Raw genomic sequence first — 16,666 nt, forward strand, 5'->3', positions numbered from 1 at the left:
TCTCGTGTGAACACATTACCACGGGGCAAGGTGGATGGGGAAAGGATAACCAATACATTCATGAGGGATCTGCTCCTATGACCCAAACCCCTCCCACCAGGCCCCGCCTCCAACACTGGGGATCATATTTCAGCATGAGATTTGGGGAGGACACACAGTCAAACCCTATCAGGGCCCATCTTTTTTTTTTTTTTTTTGGGATGGAGTTTCTCTCTTGCTGCCCAGGCTGGAATGCAATGGCACAATATCAGCTCACTGCAGCCTCCACCTCCTGGGTTCAAGCGATTCTCCAGCCTTGCCTCATGAGTAGCTGGGATTACAGGCGCCTGCCACCACGCCCAGCTAATTTTGTATTTTTAATAGAGATGGGGTCTTGCCATGTTGGCCAAGCCAGTCTCAAACTCCTGACCTCAGGTGATCCACCCACCTCGGCCTCCCAAAGGGCTGAGATTACAGGTATGAGCCCCCGCATCTGGCTGATAGAGTAAAATTTAAAAGTAGGATAAAGCCTGGCACAGTGGCCCACACCTGTAATCCTGGCACTTTGGTAGGCTGAGGCAGGTAGATCACTTGAGGTCAGGAGTTTGAGACCAGCCTGGCCAACAAGGCAAGACCCTCTCTCTACCAAAAATACAAAAATTAGCTGGGCATGGTGGTGGGTGCCTGTAAACCCAGCTCCTCGGGAGGCTGAGTCAGGAGAATCGCTTGAACCTGGGAAGCGAAGGTTGCAATGCACCAATATTGTGCCACTGCACTTCAGCCTGGGTGACGGAGTGAGACTTTGTCTCAAAAAAAAAAAGAAAGAAAAAAGAAAAAAAAGTAGGGTAAAGACTTCCAAGTATAAAAATATATCAGGATAAAATACTTTTGGGGATATACATGGAAATATGGATTCAGGGATAAAAAAAGAATGATATAAAAGTCTGTTAAAGAAGAGATTGTGTATTTTGGTGGTAATTAATGGTGATAATTTGGTGATTGTGGTAATTAAATTGCTATTGTATACAGAATCCGTTGCTAAATTATAATATTTTTATTTAATTTAATTAATTAATTTATTTGAGACAGAGTCTTGCTCTAATGCCCAGGCTGGAGTTCTGTGGCATGATTTCAGCTCACTGTAACCTCTGCCTCCTGGGTTCAAGCGATTCTCATGCCTCAACTTCCCCAGTAGCTAGGATTACAGGTGTGCACCACCACACCTGGCTAATTTTTGTATTTTTGGTAGAGACTAACCATGTTGGCCAGGCTGGTCTTGAACTCCTGACCTCAAGTGATCTGCCTGCCTTGGCCTCCCAAAGTGCTGGGATTACAGGCATGAGCTGCTGCACCTGGCCACTAAATTGTGATAATATTTTTAAATGTCAGAATTTGTAATAAGTGAGAAATTATTTTTATAATATGGTGGAAATTATTAAGGGTCAACTTAAAATAGTGTTAAAGGGTACCTAGATTTTCAAAATTCTTTTAGAGAGAATGTAAGGAAAAAATGTGAAAACTACTGATCTAATTTATCATTTGTCCTCAACATCTGGCTCAGAACATGGTACATAATAAGTGCTCAATAAATATTATTTGAATAAAGATAAGAAAGAATGAATGGTAAACAGAGGTGTACATATAAATAATGCCCAATGTAGACAAAGATTATAAGAACCTTGGCAAAAGAAGTTGCAGGATATTAGTAAAGGTACAAATCCCACACAATCTTTTCTGGAAGGCTCTTTGCAGTTTATATAAATAGCTTTAAAATTTGCCTCCCTTTTGACCAAATCATGTATCTTCTAGGAATTTATCCTGGAAGTCGTAAGTGAACAAAGATACTCGTAACTGCATTCAGTCAGTCAATACATATTTCTTAATCACCTACTCTTTATCGTAGATAAAGCAGTTAGGTATGGTCCTGCCTTCATAAAATCTACTGTTTACTGGAGAAGGCCAAGTAACTAATCTTGCAAATGAAAGGTTAAAAATTGTGAGAAATTCTATAAAAAAATAGATAGCAAGCACGGAAAGAGTATTAAAATGGTGTTGGAGGGGAATGAGAGTAAATCCAGGAAGGCTTGGAAAATGAAATTATTCATTTATTTGAAAGATAAACTAATTGTTTTCCCTGGGGTGCTCTTAGAAATGGGGGTAAAGAGTGTGTGGAGGGTAAGCTGCTTGGAGGCTAGGGATGGATTCAGGGGCAGTATAACATTTCAGCTCCAGGAACAGCTCATGTCATGGCTGAAACAGGAGGGAGCAAGGTATGGCGGAGACACTGGAAGAAGGCGAGGGGCCGTGGAACACATGTTATAGGGGAGAGGATGGTGCACGGTGAGGCTGAAGAGGTATTGGCTTGGTAAGGCCAAGTTCAGGATTTTGATTTTATCTCAAACAATGACTGTAAGTATTTTCAGAGGAATAATTAACATAAAATAAAATGCACACACTTCAGGTGTTCAGTTCAATGAATGTTAACAAACATATACGTATAACTACCACCCAAACCAAGATATAGACAATTTCTATCAATTACCCCAGCATGTTCCCTCTACCCCTTTCCAACCAATACCTGTCCACCCATCCCTCGCTACCACTTTCTATTACCATAGGTTAGTTTTGGCTATTCTACAATTTCATCTATTATAGAATCACACAGTATGTATTCTTTTGTGTTATTATTTAGTTTGACATAATGTTTTTGAGATTCATCCATACTGCTATGTGTATCTGTAGTTCATTTTCTTTTATTGCTGAGTAGTATTCTGTTGTATGGATACCATGACATGTTTATTTGTTCTCTGGTTGATGGGCATTTGGGTTGTTTTTAGTGGCTGTTATCAATAAAGTTTCTAGAAATGTTCTTGCATATGTCTTTTTGTAATACATGTTTATATCTCTTTTTGGCAAATACTTAGAATTGGAATTGCTGGATCATAGAGTAGATGTATGTTTACCTTTGTAATAAACTGCCAAATAGTTTTCCAAAGTTGGTTGTGTCATTTAACACTCCTGCCTGCGTTGTATACTTGCCAACATTTGGTGTTGCTGGTCCTTTTTATTTTAGCCACTCCAGTGGGTATTGCTGAAAAGTCTCAAGTAGGGGAGTAACTTGTGCTTAAAAACAAATCACTCTGACTACATCATGGAGAAGGGGCAGGGGTGGGGCAAGAGTAGATGTGGTGAGAACTGTTAGGTGGTGACTGCAACAGTCCGGGTGAGAGATATTGGGAGATTTATGGTACTGATGATGGAGATGGATTTTAGAGATATTTAGAAGGTAAAATTAATAGGAGTCGGTTACTAATTAAAACAATAGAAAAGACCAAATTATTATTTGCCATTTGTTTGATTTTGGGCTGGGGGGAGTGTAGATTACTTGGTTTGGTGGGCATGGGCACATCATATTTGTGGTCCCTTTAACTCCAGCAAAGGGGACTCTCAAATATATGACGTTACATATCTACTATGGAATCACATGCTGTCGTTAAAAATGGTGTAAAAGAATTTTTCTTGACATGGAAAGATGTTCAAAATACAATGCTTAAAATAAGTTTAAAGACTTCGTAAAGTGTACAGCATGACCATTTTTAATATTTAAAATACAGTATAGAGAAAAGCCATCTGGGAAGATGTAAAGTGTTAACTGTGATCTCTAGGTTGAGTTTTCAGAAAAGTTTTTAATTTGGGCTATGATTTTTTTTCTGGTTTTCTACAAAGAACATATGCTAATTGTGTAATATGAAAAAAGTTATTTAAAAACACTTAACATTTCAAAAATAGAAATTTATTTTAAGAGCACAAAATGAGAATAAATAGAGCCCCAAGGGGATGGGAAAGGTAGTGATAACAGGATCTTGATCCTTCTTCCTTTATCCTCAGATATTCTTTCCCACCCTGTATCTTCTGGTCCGGCTACCTGGCAGGGGTTCCTAGGCCTTTTTCAGCCTTTGAGGGTCTGAGAGTAGAAGGGCTAGTCAGAGAGGCTGAGCTGAACTCAAATCCAGGATTTTGAAATCCATGGAATCTTCTCTGATCCCTGTCCCCAACTGAGGGTACATTCAAACCTCCTTTGGATTCTAGTAGTATTGATCAGTTCTACTGCCTCTGCCACTCTGGAAATGGCTTCTGCAAGTCATACATGGCCTCCACATTGCTAATCCAGCCACAGTCCTCACCATACTGGACACATCACGATGAAGCACTGGCCATTGTCGCTCTCTCCTGCCTCCTGAAAACACCCTCCCGGTTATCCCCTATTTCACTGGCCACTCTTTTTCAGCCTCCTTTGCAGGTTCTTCTTTGTCTCTCTAGCCTCTTAATCTTGGAGTGTCCAAAGGCTCAGTCCTTGGAACTTTTCTTCTATTTATACTTACTCCCTTAATCATTTAATCCAGTTTTAGCTTTAGATACTCTCTTGCACACTAACAATTCCTAATTGCTATCTGCAGCCTGGATCTCTCCCCTGAACTCCAGACTTGTATAACCTAATGTGTTCCCATCTGGATTTCTCAAAGGCATGTGAAAGTTAATATGCCCCCTAAAGAACACCTTTTCTTTCCCCACCTCTCTCCAAATTGTTCCTCCTCAGTCTTCTCCCTCTCGGTAAATGGCAACATCAATCATCCTTGGGCTGAGGCCACAAACCTTGGAGCCATAATTGACTTCTCTTTCGTTTCTCACCTTCCATGTCCAAAGCCTACTGGCTCTGTCTTACAAATAAATGTATTGATATATGCTCTCTGTATGCCCTGACCCATGCCACCATCTCACCCCACCTGGATTACTGCAGCCTCCTACAACTTGGTCTTCTTCCTTCCTTCCTTGTTCCCTACGGTCTATATTCAACTTAGCAGTCAGAGTGATCTTTCAAAATACACATCAGATGATGTCACTTCTTAGCTCAAAAAACTCTAACAGCTAGACATAAACAGAGTAAATGCCAGAGTCCTTAAAAAGCCTACCCGGCCCCAGATGATACAACCCATTACTTTTCTTTTAACCATATTCTGCCCGACTTCTGGATCCAGTTTCACAGTCCTTGTTATTCCATAAATATTCCAAGCATGTTCAAAGCTTCAGGGTCTTGTACTTGCTCTTCCCCCTGCAGGGAATGCTTTTCCTTCCGATATCCATCTGGTAGCTACTTTTGTTGGTCTTTGCTCAACTGAGACCTTCCCTGACCTACCTCCCTGCTTAAAATTGCAACCCTCCACTCCCACTACTGACCACTTCCTTTCCCTGATTTATTTTTTCCCATAGTACTTAATACTTAACAAATTCTATCATTTGTTTTTTTCCTCCCTTGCCCAGATGTAAGATCCTTGAAAGCAGAGATTTATTTCCCTCCACTAATCCTAGAGCAGTACCTGGCATAAACTAGGCACTATTTATTGGATGAGTAATACTCAGTATGTTATACCTTGTATTCTAGTTTCACCTGGAGAAATGTTTTCCCCACTAGATTGCTGGGTGCTGAAGGAGAGGGCGGGCTTCATTGTCACTCCCTTATCTCCACCTGCAAAGTGTCTATTACAGTGTCTTACACATCATAGATGATTAATACGTGATAACTCAACGATGAAAGCACAGACTCACCCTTGTTTCACTCTAGGAAACAGGTCATCCAGGACAGTCTGGCTAATTGTTAAAGGTAGGTGTCACAGACATCACTGATGCCAGTTCCATGTACCCTCAACCCCCTGAGCTAACTGCATCTGAAAACAGTTCCTAGCACACTGATTATCTGCGTCTACTCTCTTCTCTTCCTGATAGGATATATATTGAAGAGTTAACATCTCTGGGGATAACCTCCAACCAATAGGGGCAGGAGTTGGAGGATAAATGCCCCAGCCTCCCCAGCTTCTGGTTAACATGGTCTGGATAAGATGGTGTCAGTAGTGTTTAAGTATGACCTGGAAAGTATAGCATTTAAACATGTAAGAGGTTGTCACACAATTACTATACCACAAACAGGGCTTTCGCTTGAAAATGCCGTCTAACTCATTTATGTTTAGCATCCAGCAGTGCCTGGCACCTAGCAGGTAGGTGCTCAGCGGATAACTGAAAATAAAGAAACACGTCCTTAATGGTGGAGCTGAGCCATCTTCAGAGCTTGCTTAAAAATGGCGACTTGAGAATGGTGTTCTTAACTAGTTGTTAACTCTCCTACACACGCACAACCCCTCTTGACTTCCCTAGGAAACTCCTTTCTTTCTCCCTTACTGCCTATGAGATCGGGGGAGTAGTACTTCATCAGTGCCCTCAATGAACCTGGGAGGTTAGGCCAGATGGCCCCTGAGACCATCTAGTTAAACCCAGTCAACCACTGAACTGGGGCCAGAACCCAAATGTCTATATAGCCTCCATGGGACTAGTCCTCTTTCCACAGTAGCCACTGTGAAAATTCCAAAAAAGAAATTAATTTTGGAGGCTAACAGCCATGGCATCTTCAGACTCAATTTCAACAGTATTACTGTTTAAGAAAGGCTGCCAAAAAGATAATGGAGATGAAAAAGTGCTCTGTAAACTGTAAAGTGCTACCCGAAAGGTTATCTGACTGCCAAGGTCAACAAACCCAGGCTTGGGTGTAGAGCCAGCGCTTAAAACTGGAGGAGCTGAGGCTGGTCATTCAAAGGGCCCCTTCTGAATGGGACACCAGTGTACTCGCTGGGATCAAAAGGACATAGCTGCTCGCCTGGTACCACCCTCACACCCTCCCCCTATTTTAAGTACAATACACTTATGCTGAATAGAATACTTGGACTATGTATTTGTACTAAACAATACTTACACTATGCATTTGTATTAAACTGATGATCTTTTGGACTTTTTTCCTTTCGTTTGTATTTCAGCGGCCACACATTGAGCAGCAGCCACCTGCACCGCTGGGCAATGAACTGCCTCTCCAAAGTTTCCAACCGTCTGGGTACATTAGTGTTTTTCTTCCACATTAGTTTACATTTGTCCCAGCTGCATTAGAATTTAGATTCTGCACATACTCTGGCTCTCAAAACCACATTCTTCTGTGCTCACACTACCTCTTTGTCATCTAACAACTGAATACGCATTGTTCCCCTGGCTTGGCTCATGAAAGGGGACCCTGATGAAGAGTAAACTGCCCATTTTCTGGGCTTCCTTATCCTAGCGCCCAACACTAGAAGGGCGGCAGTGTTTGGTGACCTCCTGCGTTAGGTTAACGATCTGGGTCTGGGCCCAGGCTGGATAACGAGCCTGTGAATAATGGGGAGCGGATTGTTAAAGCCTTATCATGGTGAAGCTGAGAGGCAGAGACGGCTTTTTCCTGCGCACCCCTGCCCCTTCTCCCCAAGCATCTTTTCTTAATCTGTCGAAGCTAATGGGGTTTATGTGGCAGACATTCATTCCTCACAAGTTCCAATTCAAGCGGCGGTGCACCGATTCAGTCTCGATGTTTCTACACTTAGAGGCTTGTAAAACAGTACAGAAAGATAGCAGATAAACCGACAGAAAGCCTTCTGTTCTAGGCTTGAAAAAAGGCTCTACTTTATTTCTCCACTGTAATAGGAGTCTTGAAAAGGCCAAATTAGAGGTGCAGAAACAGGGTGAAATTAAGAGCACTAAAAGCCATAATAATACTGCATCCAACCCAGTGAACTTTATTTTCTTCCACGTATTTCCTGAGTGGTATATATTTCACGAGAAAAAGACAAACTTGGAGGAAAGGTTTTTACTGCTGCATGGCCAGAAACAAACATAGTGGGCAAAACGTTCCTGAGCTTTTTTTGTTATTTATCAACCATTAATTGAATTTTTACTTGTCAAGAGCAAAACTTATTGGGGAAAAATTAGAAAATGAATGGTCTTAAGTTCTTATTGGTTTTCAAAGTATTCACATAAGGGGCTGAGAATAATCCTGGGACTCAAAAGTCCTAGACTACTTTGTCATCTTTTCACACAACCCAAAGCCAAACATGGGCTATACTTTAAAATCAAATTTAAAAAAAAGTTACTAAGAATTGGTGGCTCGGTGGGCTCAAGGGGATGAGGCGATCTCAGCTTACCATTGGCTGGGAAGAGGATCTCTTGACTTTCTACCTCTTTGGATTACATTTTTAGCTGGAGTTTAAGAGCAGTTGTCTATGTCTATTTCCAGGTAACAGAGTTTCCTAAACTGCCCTCAATTCCACTGTCCACTGGTAAGGTTATATTGTTGAGAGGGCTAGGGTGGGGGTGGAGAGAAAGCCAGAGGGCTTTTGCCTGCTTTAAAATTAGACCAATGAGGGCAAGAAAGAGGCAGGTTCAGGTGCTTGGTAAACGAAAAGCAAACTTCTTTATTGTACACAGTACAGAATATAACGCAGCTTGGCAGGATGCATACGGCCCTGCACAGGGAAAAGTATTTCAAATCAACTGGCAGGTTAAAGCCTTTCTGCACTGTAGACTTTCCACACTCTGGAAAAGAAGCAAACAAACCAACCCCAAAGAACCCCCGAAAAAACCCAAAACCATCCGGGAGGTGCATGAGTCCGATGGGAATGCAATGGTGATGCTGCTGTCCTATGCCCGGTGACAGCACAGGCCACGTAAGTTACAGCAGGGGAGGGGTAGCTCAGGCTACAGAGGATTATTTTCATATTGCTAAGACAGCATAAATCCATTCAAAAAAAAAATCCAAACCAGAGTAAGTAAAGAAAGGAAAACCAAATCTATACAGCATTTACAACAAATAAATCTCTAGCCAGCTGGGGGTAAAATATGCATCTATGTATAGACTATGTGTAGGTTAAGAAAGCTATAAATATGGTTTAGAAAGAGTCCTTTGATTAGAGTACAACGCTAATTAAGGCCCAAGCTACAGGTTTACCACCTTTGTGGGCTAATTAGCTTCCAATAGAGGAGAATCTCACGTTTCCATAGCTATAAAGTGCACCCCTTATCCCTGTGAACCTCTTCACAAATGTGCTGTTGGTCATAAGGGGGACAGTTTGAGACTATGGAGTGCTCCATTGATAGAAAAGCAGTTCAAACATGTGTCTCACACTCACGGAGTCAGCACTGCCTCCTTCACATACGAGGAACAGTGTAGTCCTTCTTAATGTGCTAAGTGTCATGGGGAGCACAGAATTCTACCAGCAGAGCAGGCAGCAAGGTGCCACCAGTAATTTTTTCCTCTACTTCGAGCTCAGCTTTCACGTAGCTTTAGCTTGGTTGTTTAAAACTTTTCCAATATAATACAGCAATGAGAATAATTTCTTTTTAAAAAAAGGCAGGAATCTAGAATGCTAGCACTGTTGCTTACCTGTCAGTTACACACGTAAGTCTCAAACCCTACTGAATCACACAGGTAGGGTCTAAAGTCCAAGATTTAAAGAAAAAGGAAAACAAAACAAACTGATGAAATGGAAATTGTCATCAGTCATGCCCAGGGAAGAATCCCAAGGGTTCTCACCAGGTGACCAGGTTTCCAAAGGACATGACACATGTTATATACATATGCTTTCCAGAGAGGGCATGTTAGTGAACACGGGGAACTATACACAGAGAATCTAAGCTTGTGTCCAGGCTGCCCTGCACACTTCAAAAATGTACAACTCAGGTGCAAATGTTCCATCAGGTTGACTGGTGCAGAAAGCACAAAGCAGGCAACACGGCGGGCTTTCACATGGCCAAGGGGAAGCCTCAGCAAAGCCCCTCTCAAGCTGCAGTGTCTTCATAAGTTGGCACGGCCCTGGCTAAAGGACACAGTGCACAGTTACCAAAAGGTTTGTTTTTGTTTTTTGTTTTTTTGCTTTAAATACCAAAACTACAAAAATCAGTTTATAAACTGTTTTTCCAAAACAACCACCAAAACAAAACAATCCCCCAAATCAAGGCAAAACAAAATACTGTCAAAAAGTGTTAATCGCCCTTCTCCTAAAATAAAAGTCATCCACACTCAGCCATGTGACTGGGAAGAGAAAGGGTGCTTGCTCTACTTGGCGCACATGGCTGATGGTTCCCAAGAGTAGCCATGGTTTATGATTTTGAGAACCACGGACTGGGCTACAGCTGTTCTAACTGCCCCCCTTTTTCTAGACAAGGGGTAATATTTCAGATTCAGCTAGAAGAGCTTTCCAATGTTTAAGATATATTTTTAACCCTTAATGGTTTGAGCCTCCCCAACTTAGCCTACTTACTTTTCTATGGGTTTGTGATTTTTCGACAAATTGTGCAAATCAGAGCCCTTCTATGTGAAGGCATTTAGTAGTCCATGATCGATGCAGATTGTCACATACTGTGTCCCGTTTTGCGGGTACTAACCTGAACAAGATATTGCTTTGCATATATTGTCCATGGTAAGGAGACTCCATTTTGATCTCTTCTCAGAAACCTCATCAGAATTAGAGTTGAGGCACCAGCCTTTTGCTGGTTTTTTGCCCCTCCCTGTTCCTACTCCCCAGCCAATGTATCTGTCTTTAAGGGTGCCAATCCAGAGACGACTTGGGTTCTCCAGATAATACTCAAAGGGCAAGCTTTAGGAACAGTCAAAAACACAAACAAAACCACTGCCCTCGTTTGCCTGAATGGGAACTGCTAGCTCTAGGGTTTGGCCACTCTGCCACTCAGAAACTTAGTAAGCAAAGCCTTCAGCATAGGGGAGGCTGCTGCAGCGGTCCATGTCCAGGAGGTAAGCAGGGCTGTCTTCAAAGTGGGTCAGCGGCAGGGTGTCCTCCTCGCTGAGGTGGCACTCGGACTCTGCCTTCAGGAACGGACGCTGGTTATCCGGGAAAGCCATGGAGAAGAGGGCATCTGGGTCACAGACAAATTTGTAGACGTATCGCTCTCCAGCCACCTGAGGGAGAAAACACACCTTACAGGGCCCAGTTGGAACAGGGCATGGGATCAGGGGAAGAGAACAAGGTATTCATAAGTCACAAAGCCAGGGACCAAAGGGGCAGCTGATTATCCCCATCACTCAGACTTATTTTGAGAAATCCTGGGAACCTATTATCTGCCAAGTATTTTACTGACACTACAGCAATTAAAAAAGAAGGTATCTGAATTTTGAATTCACACTAGATGGACTCTTAAAAGAAAATTCCCACTTTCTGTCTTCCAGTGACAGCTTTGAAAGCATGGTTATACTAAGCCTGGAGTTTGGTGTTCCAAAAAGGTGTAAGGACTGACAGGTGCAAGGCAGAAGCCTGACCATATTTTTGGTCACCTCCGGAGTTTACAGTCTTTGCAGTATGGCCTTGTTATTTGAAAGGTTAGAAATCTGATGAGAGAGAGCCTGTGCAGAAGCCTTAAGTATATTCCGAAACAGAAAAGAATTGCTTTTGGCTTACGCTGCAGTTTTAAATGACTCATCGCATGGCTCTGTCACACTGAGGGAACCGCTAACTACCTTTCTATGGGTTTTCTGCATTATAATATTAGAACCAGAAGGTCTTGGTTATTCAAGGGCCTCATGGTATGTGGCTGATGAGCCATCTGTGTCAATGGGATCACCTTCTCTCTGCTGGTTGTTTAGCAACAGTACAAGAGGCACCTAATACCGAAAATCAAACCCAGTAATTGGCTTCTGTCTGGAGACGCAGAGGGGCAAGGGAAGGCAGCCAAAATTACTGATAAGATAAACATTTTAGATTTAAAAATTCAAACTGTTGAGTTTAATCTTGCCCTTCAGTCATTGTGCTGTGATTCTAAAATCTTTTTTTTAATTGAACAAGTATGGCTCTGCTTCCAAATCTCTATCAATCAACCATCTCTAGTTAGTGTTATATGCCAGTTTTACCTTAAAGCCCAACCCTGAAAATTAGTTTGTGTGGAAGAGTGTGGCAGGAGAGCACAGTGGAAATAATCCTAGATCAGAAGCCGGGAGCTGCCAGCTTCCAGTCCTGGTTTAGTCACTAATGAGTCTTAAGCTCTGTGAACCTCAATTTTCCCTTCAAAAATGGAGGGTACGGCACTACAGCTTTTCTGAGTCTCTCTACACACTGACGGGCTATCATTCACCTTTTAATCAGCTCTCATTTACTTGTGAGTCATATAACAAATACAATAATAACCCCTTCTTTACATTGGATGGCACATTATTATTTCTGAAATATTTTCAAATATATTACCCTGTGGGATTAAAGCAAGAATTATTATCTACATTTTTATTAGAAATAGAGGCTTTGGGAGATTAAGTGACTATCTACATTTTTATTAGAAATAGAGGCTCTGGGAGACTAGGTGAGTTTCCTCAAATCACACAGCCAACAAATTGAAGTGTTAGGATCTGAGCCCACGAAGCCTCATTCCTGGGCCTTCCTGTACTCTTTGCCTATTTATTCTCAGAAACGAAGTTCTCTTCTACTCCCTTAGAAAACACAGAAGCTAGTCATAAGGACAGCTCATTTCCATTGGTTCAAGTTACTGCGTCCTGGGTTGCATCTCCCCGTGTTGGATGTGGAGTTGGGAACAGCAAAGGAATGATGGTGGCTCTCCCACCTGAACTTAGGATTTGACCTGATGATGTCAACTCTAAGGAGGACAGGGGACAATGTGGGGTGGCTGCTGATGGCTATGGCGTTTCTTTTTGGGGTGATAAAACGTTCTAAAATTGATTGTGGTAATGGTTGTACAGCTCTGTGAAACCACTGGACCGTATACTTTAAAAAAAGGAGGCGTAGGGTAGCGGACCACCTGTCCTACAGCATTTAACTCTGTGTCAAGCACTCAAGTTAAACCTCAATTTCTAACCCAAGGGAGCTCATACTCCAGTGGGGGGTAGCAACAAGGAAGGAGTTATTTGAGACACAGTGAGAAGAGCAGTGGTAGGAACAAGTACTGGTGCCATCAGAAGCAGCAAAGGGGACCACCTAACCCAATCTGAAATGGAAAGGTGATGACTGAGACAGAAAACAAGGAGGGGCTGGGCAGGTACTGAGAGCATTAGGAATGTTCTAGGTCTTAAGGAGGATGTAGTTTAACAGGTGTTTTCCATTTTATGGTATGCGTGATAATGTACATGTATGTAACATGTATTCTCTGGCAAACATACTGCATTAAAGTAAAAGGTGGCTATGCTAGTGAAAGCTGTCAAGTTTGAGTGAAGAAACGAGAGCTGGGTGGTGACCAGAGTGGGAATAGCCTCAGAGGCTGTATGAAGCACTAACAAGTCTAGAGTTTGTCTAGAAAATCACAACGAGCTGTTGAGTATTTTTTAAGGTGGCGAAGAGAATATAGGGTCACATTACTACCCACCTATGAGAAAGAGGAATCTGGCTTCTTGTAGACAAGTTCTCAGCAGTTTTGCCCATATGCTTCTGCCAAGTTCATCTCATTGGCTACTGCCAGGTAGACTGCCTCAACATATAAATGCCAGGATCTGGGCAACTGTACATTACGAATCTGGTAGCTAAGAAAGACTTGCCATTCCCATCTTCTACTTCTCCATGGGATGCGGAGACTGTGGCCTTCGCTACCTATCCCACTAAGATTTTTGTACTGATTTCCTCAAAATATGCTTCATCCTTTATTCCACAAAGAGCAACCTGCTACCAGGTGACTCTGCTGCCATTCTACAAACTTTGAGTTTTTAACTTGAGTTCCAGTTTTTGTAAGTCTGAAATAAAAATCAGATGTTCTTATTCCTCTAACACTTCTGAGCGTATCAAACTAACAGATTTGGAAGTCTAGGTGTTTTAACAACTAAAGACTTCAACCAAGCTGTTGAAGTAGAGACCTTCAAGCTGATTCCCTGTAGTCCCTTTTGGATACAACAGTTGGCCTAAGTTTCTGGGAATTCTCATAGATAGAGGCAGTTTCGGGAAAGCAGAGGAGCCCAATTTTCTATTGTGTGTTCTACATGCAACTTCTAGTTTCCACATGCCCAAGAGCATGAAACGTACCCTATATCTCATTTGATTCTTGTCTCAAGTTTGTCTTCTCAAGATTGTTTCCTACCACAGAATCACTTAGGGGGCTAACATTTTCTCCTAGTGATGACCACCAGTCTCACTATAGAAGCCCTGGACTTTTTCCTTAAGAGACCAGAGTGGGCTAAGGGTCTTGTATAATGGCTCACCTTCTGCATGATGCCCTTTTCATAGTAATAGCGGAGAGAGCGGCTCAGCTTGTCATAGTTCATGGCTGGCCGGTTCTTCTGGATGCCCCAGCGCCGAGCAACCTGAAGAGACAGTAAAGTGAACAGCAATGAAAACGCATTCCCTGGGCCCTGTGTTCTCTCCCAATCCCAGCAGAGCCAGTTCTGTAACCTGATTGCTTTGGTCAATGATCCACTACTCTGACCTGGAAGGGAAGGCATTTAGCTCCTTCCAGACCAAATGTTCAACAAAGGCGATGACTCAGTGATGACTACTAAGAGGTGAGACCTAGAGATGGAAGAATCCTAGCACTTTAAGATTGCAGAGGGCTTGGCTAACATCCCAGAGGATGCAGGCCCTCTACTGTTTCTCCACGTATGAATTATTGACCAATACCCATAGACCATTAACATGTTGCCATTAAGTGCTATGGTTTCTGTAGCAGTCAATAAGGAATAATTAGAATGGTCATTCCTGAAACATTAGAAACACACTAGTGAGTTGCTAATGGGCCAGCAGAGCAAAAGTTCAATTCTAATAAGATTGGAGGGGGGCTGGGAGATGTTTACTTATTGCAGCTCACGGACTAAGGGGGAATCAGATCATTTCAGCCTGCTGCCATCCAATCCCACGCTCCCAGCAGACTTGCAGAATGGACATTAAAGCATGTAGCACCATTATCCACTTAATGAAAAATTAACAGGGCTTTCCAAACAGTTCTGAAATGCATTATATCCAACCCAGTCCACCTGAGGTGTGCTGACAGGGCAATATAATTGGAGCGCTGGGCAAAGAAGCCTTATAGCAGGAAAACTTCCTAGTAGAGTTTACCCAATTATCACGGCAGCCAAGCAATTTCTGTACTCAAGCATATCAACTTCCAAAATCCTACTTATGAGAGTGGCTGTCAAGGTAGGAGAATAACCCTGAAAATGTGAGTTTTACTCGGAGGTTTTCAAATGTATGCAAACCGTGGGTCGGGGTCATGTTTTGAGCATTTTAGGTCAGTTTTGGAAACTTAAAAAACAAAAACAAAAACAAAAAACTATATTCCTTCGATATTTTATTTTTATCTTGTGAGATGGAGTCTCACTCTGTTGCCCAGGCTGGAGTGCAGTGGCACGATCACGGCTCACTGCAACCTCTGCCTCCCAGGCTCAAGTGATTCTCCGGCCTCAGCCTCCCGAGCAGCTGGGATTACAGGTGTCCGTCGTCATGCCCGGTTAATTTTTGTATTTTTAGTAGAGATGGGGTTTTACCATGTTGGCCAGGCTGGTCACAAACTCCTGGCCTCAAGTGATCCACCTGCCTCAGCCTCCCAAAGTGCTGGGATTATAGGCATGAGCCACTGCGCCTGGCCCCTTCGATATTTTAAAAGCCAAATGTTAGACACGGAGTAGGAGGCAGAGAGAAAACAGCATTTCACATAAACCTTTTCCTTAAAATATCTGGGCAGAATGAAAGCAACATCTTCTAAATTCAGGATTCTAAAATGACCTTTAATAAAAACCAAAAATTATCTGATAAGAATGCATCTCTCTTAATTACAATAATAGCAATGATTCTACTCTGCCTTGCAAGAAACCTTATGAAAGTTCAATTTCCATTCAATTGCTTCATGTCCCCACAGCAGACACCATGTCTTGGGTCTCCTGTTTTCTCCATATGGTACCCACTCAACTCTACCTTTGAAACAGCCGAAAAGGCGAAATTAACCAAAAATTACATCCTGGTTAGAGAAGATAAACATTTAAAACCAATAGAAATAATGGTAAGAAGAGAAATCTGCTAACCTAATAACATACATCATTGTACCCTGTTCAGAAATGCTTTATAAAACTAATCTTTAACTGCTGTCTGCCACAAGTGACACAGGAAAATTTCAAAGAAGCCCAGCCTCATCATTTTACTACGTTAAGGGGTGGAAAACAATCTTTGAATATTCTTCAACTTCAGCGGCCACCTCTCAGCTGTCACTTGCATATGCAATTGCTTACTGGAGAAAGGTTTGGTATATGCACAGATTTCAAAGCAGCTCTGGTAGCCATAGTTACTGACTCATCCTCTCGGGCCAGAGCCCTGTGATTCTATAGCCCTCACCACGGCTGTTCCTTCTACAGTAATGCATGGTGCGGCTCAGCTCCAGAGCAGCTGGGAATTAGGGCTGCCCCTCTTCTGGGATTGGGGAGGCAGGCAATAGCTTGTCATCAGATCTTTCTTCTCTCTCATTAGTTACTTTGGTAGCACATATCTTGAGGACTGAGGCTGAAGGAGTTAACGGATTTACCTATTCCTCTTCCCCTTTAAAGAGAGAGCAGCCACAGCCCAGGGAGTGGCTCTTTCTAGCAGCCCATCCCTTCAAACCTCCCAGCAGCAGTTATCTGCCACATGTTCAACAAACAACCCTACCCCCCAAAATATTCATTAATGCAGATTCACAGTTAAAATGGCTCCAGATTAAAGCCGAGTCAGTCATAATTGAGAGGGTGCTAAGCTGGATGACTATCAAAAGACATTTGATTAGGGGGCCTGCCAAAACGCAGTTCTAAAACCACAATTTCCATGCACAGTGTAATGGATATTATGGATAATTACCCAGAGTGCACTACTCAGCCACACAGCTG

General features: G+C 42.5%; 1 protein-coding gene across 2 annotated transcripts in view; it reads right to left on the minus strand.

Moving 5' to 3' along the window:
* Positions 1-8,273: 8,273 nt before the first annotated feature.
* The window catches only part of ETV5 (ets variant 5), a 70,761-nt gene continuing 62,368 nt past the window's right edge, over positions 8,274-16,666 (minus strand). For both annotated transcript variants that reach the window (XM_011981891.1, XM_011981890.1), the window contains exons 12-13: positions 14,024-14,125; positions 8,274-10,798 (exon numbers count right to left, since the gene is read on the minus strand). In XM_011981891.1, the coding sequence (XP_011837281.1) occupies positions 10,577-10,798; positions 14,024-14,125 (324 nt within the window). In that variant the 3' untranslated portion in view covers positions 8,274-10,576. The remainder of the gene's footprint in view (positions 10,799-14,023; positions 14,126-16,666) is intronic.

The sequence above is a fragment of the Mandrillus leucophaeus genome, unplaced genomic scaffold (assembly GCF_000951045.1).
Source record: "Mandrillus leucophaeus isolate KB7577 unplaced genomic scaffold, Mleu.le_1.0 Scaffold231, whole genome shotgun sequence".
NCBI classification, from domain to species: Eukaryota; Metazoa; Chordata; class Mammalia; order Primates; family Cercopithecidae; genus Mandrillus; species Mandrillus leucophaeus.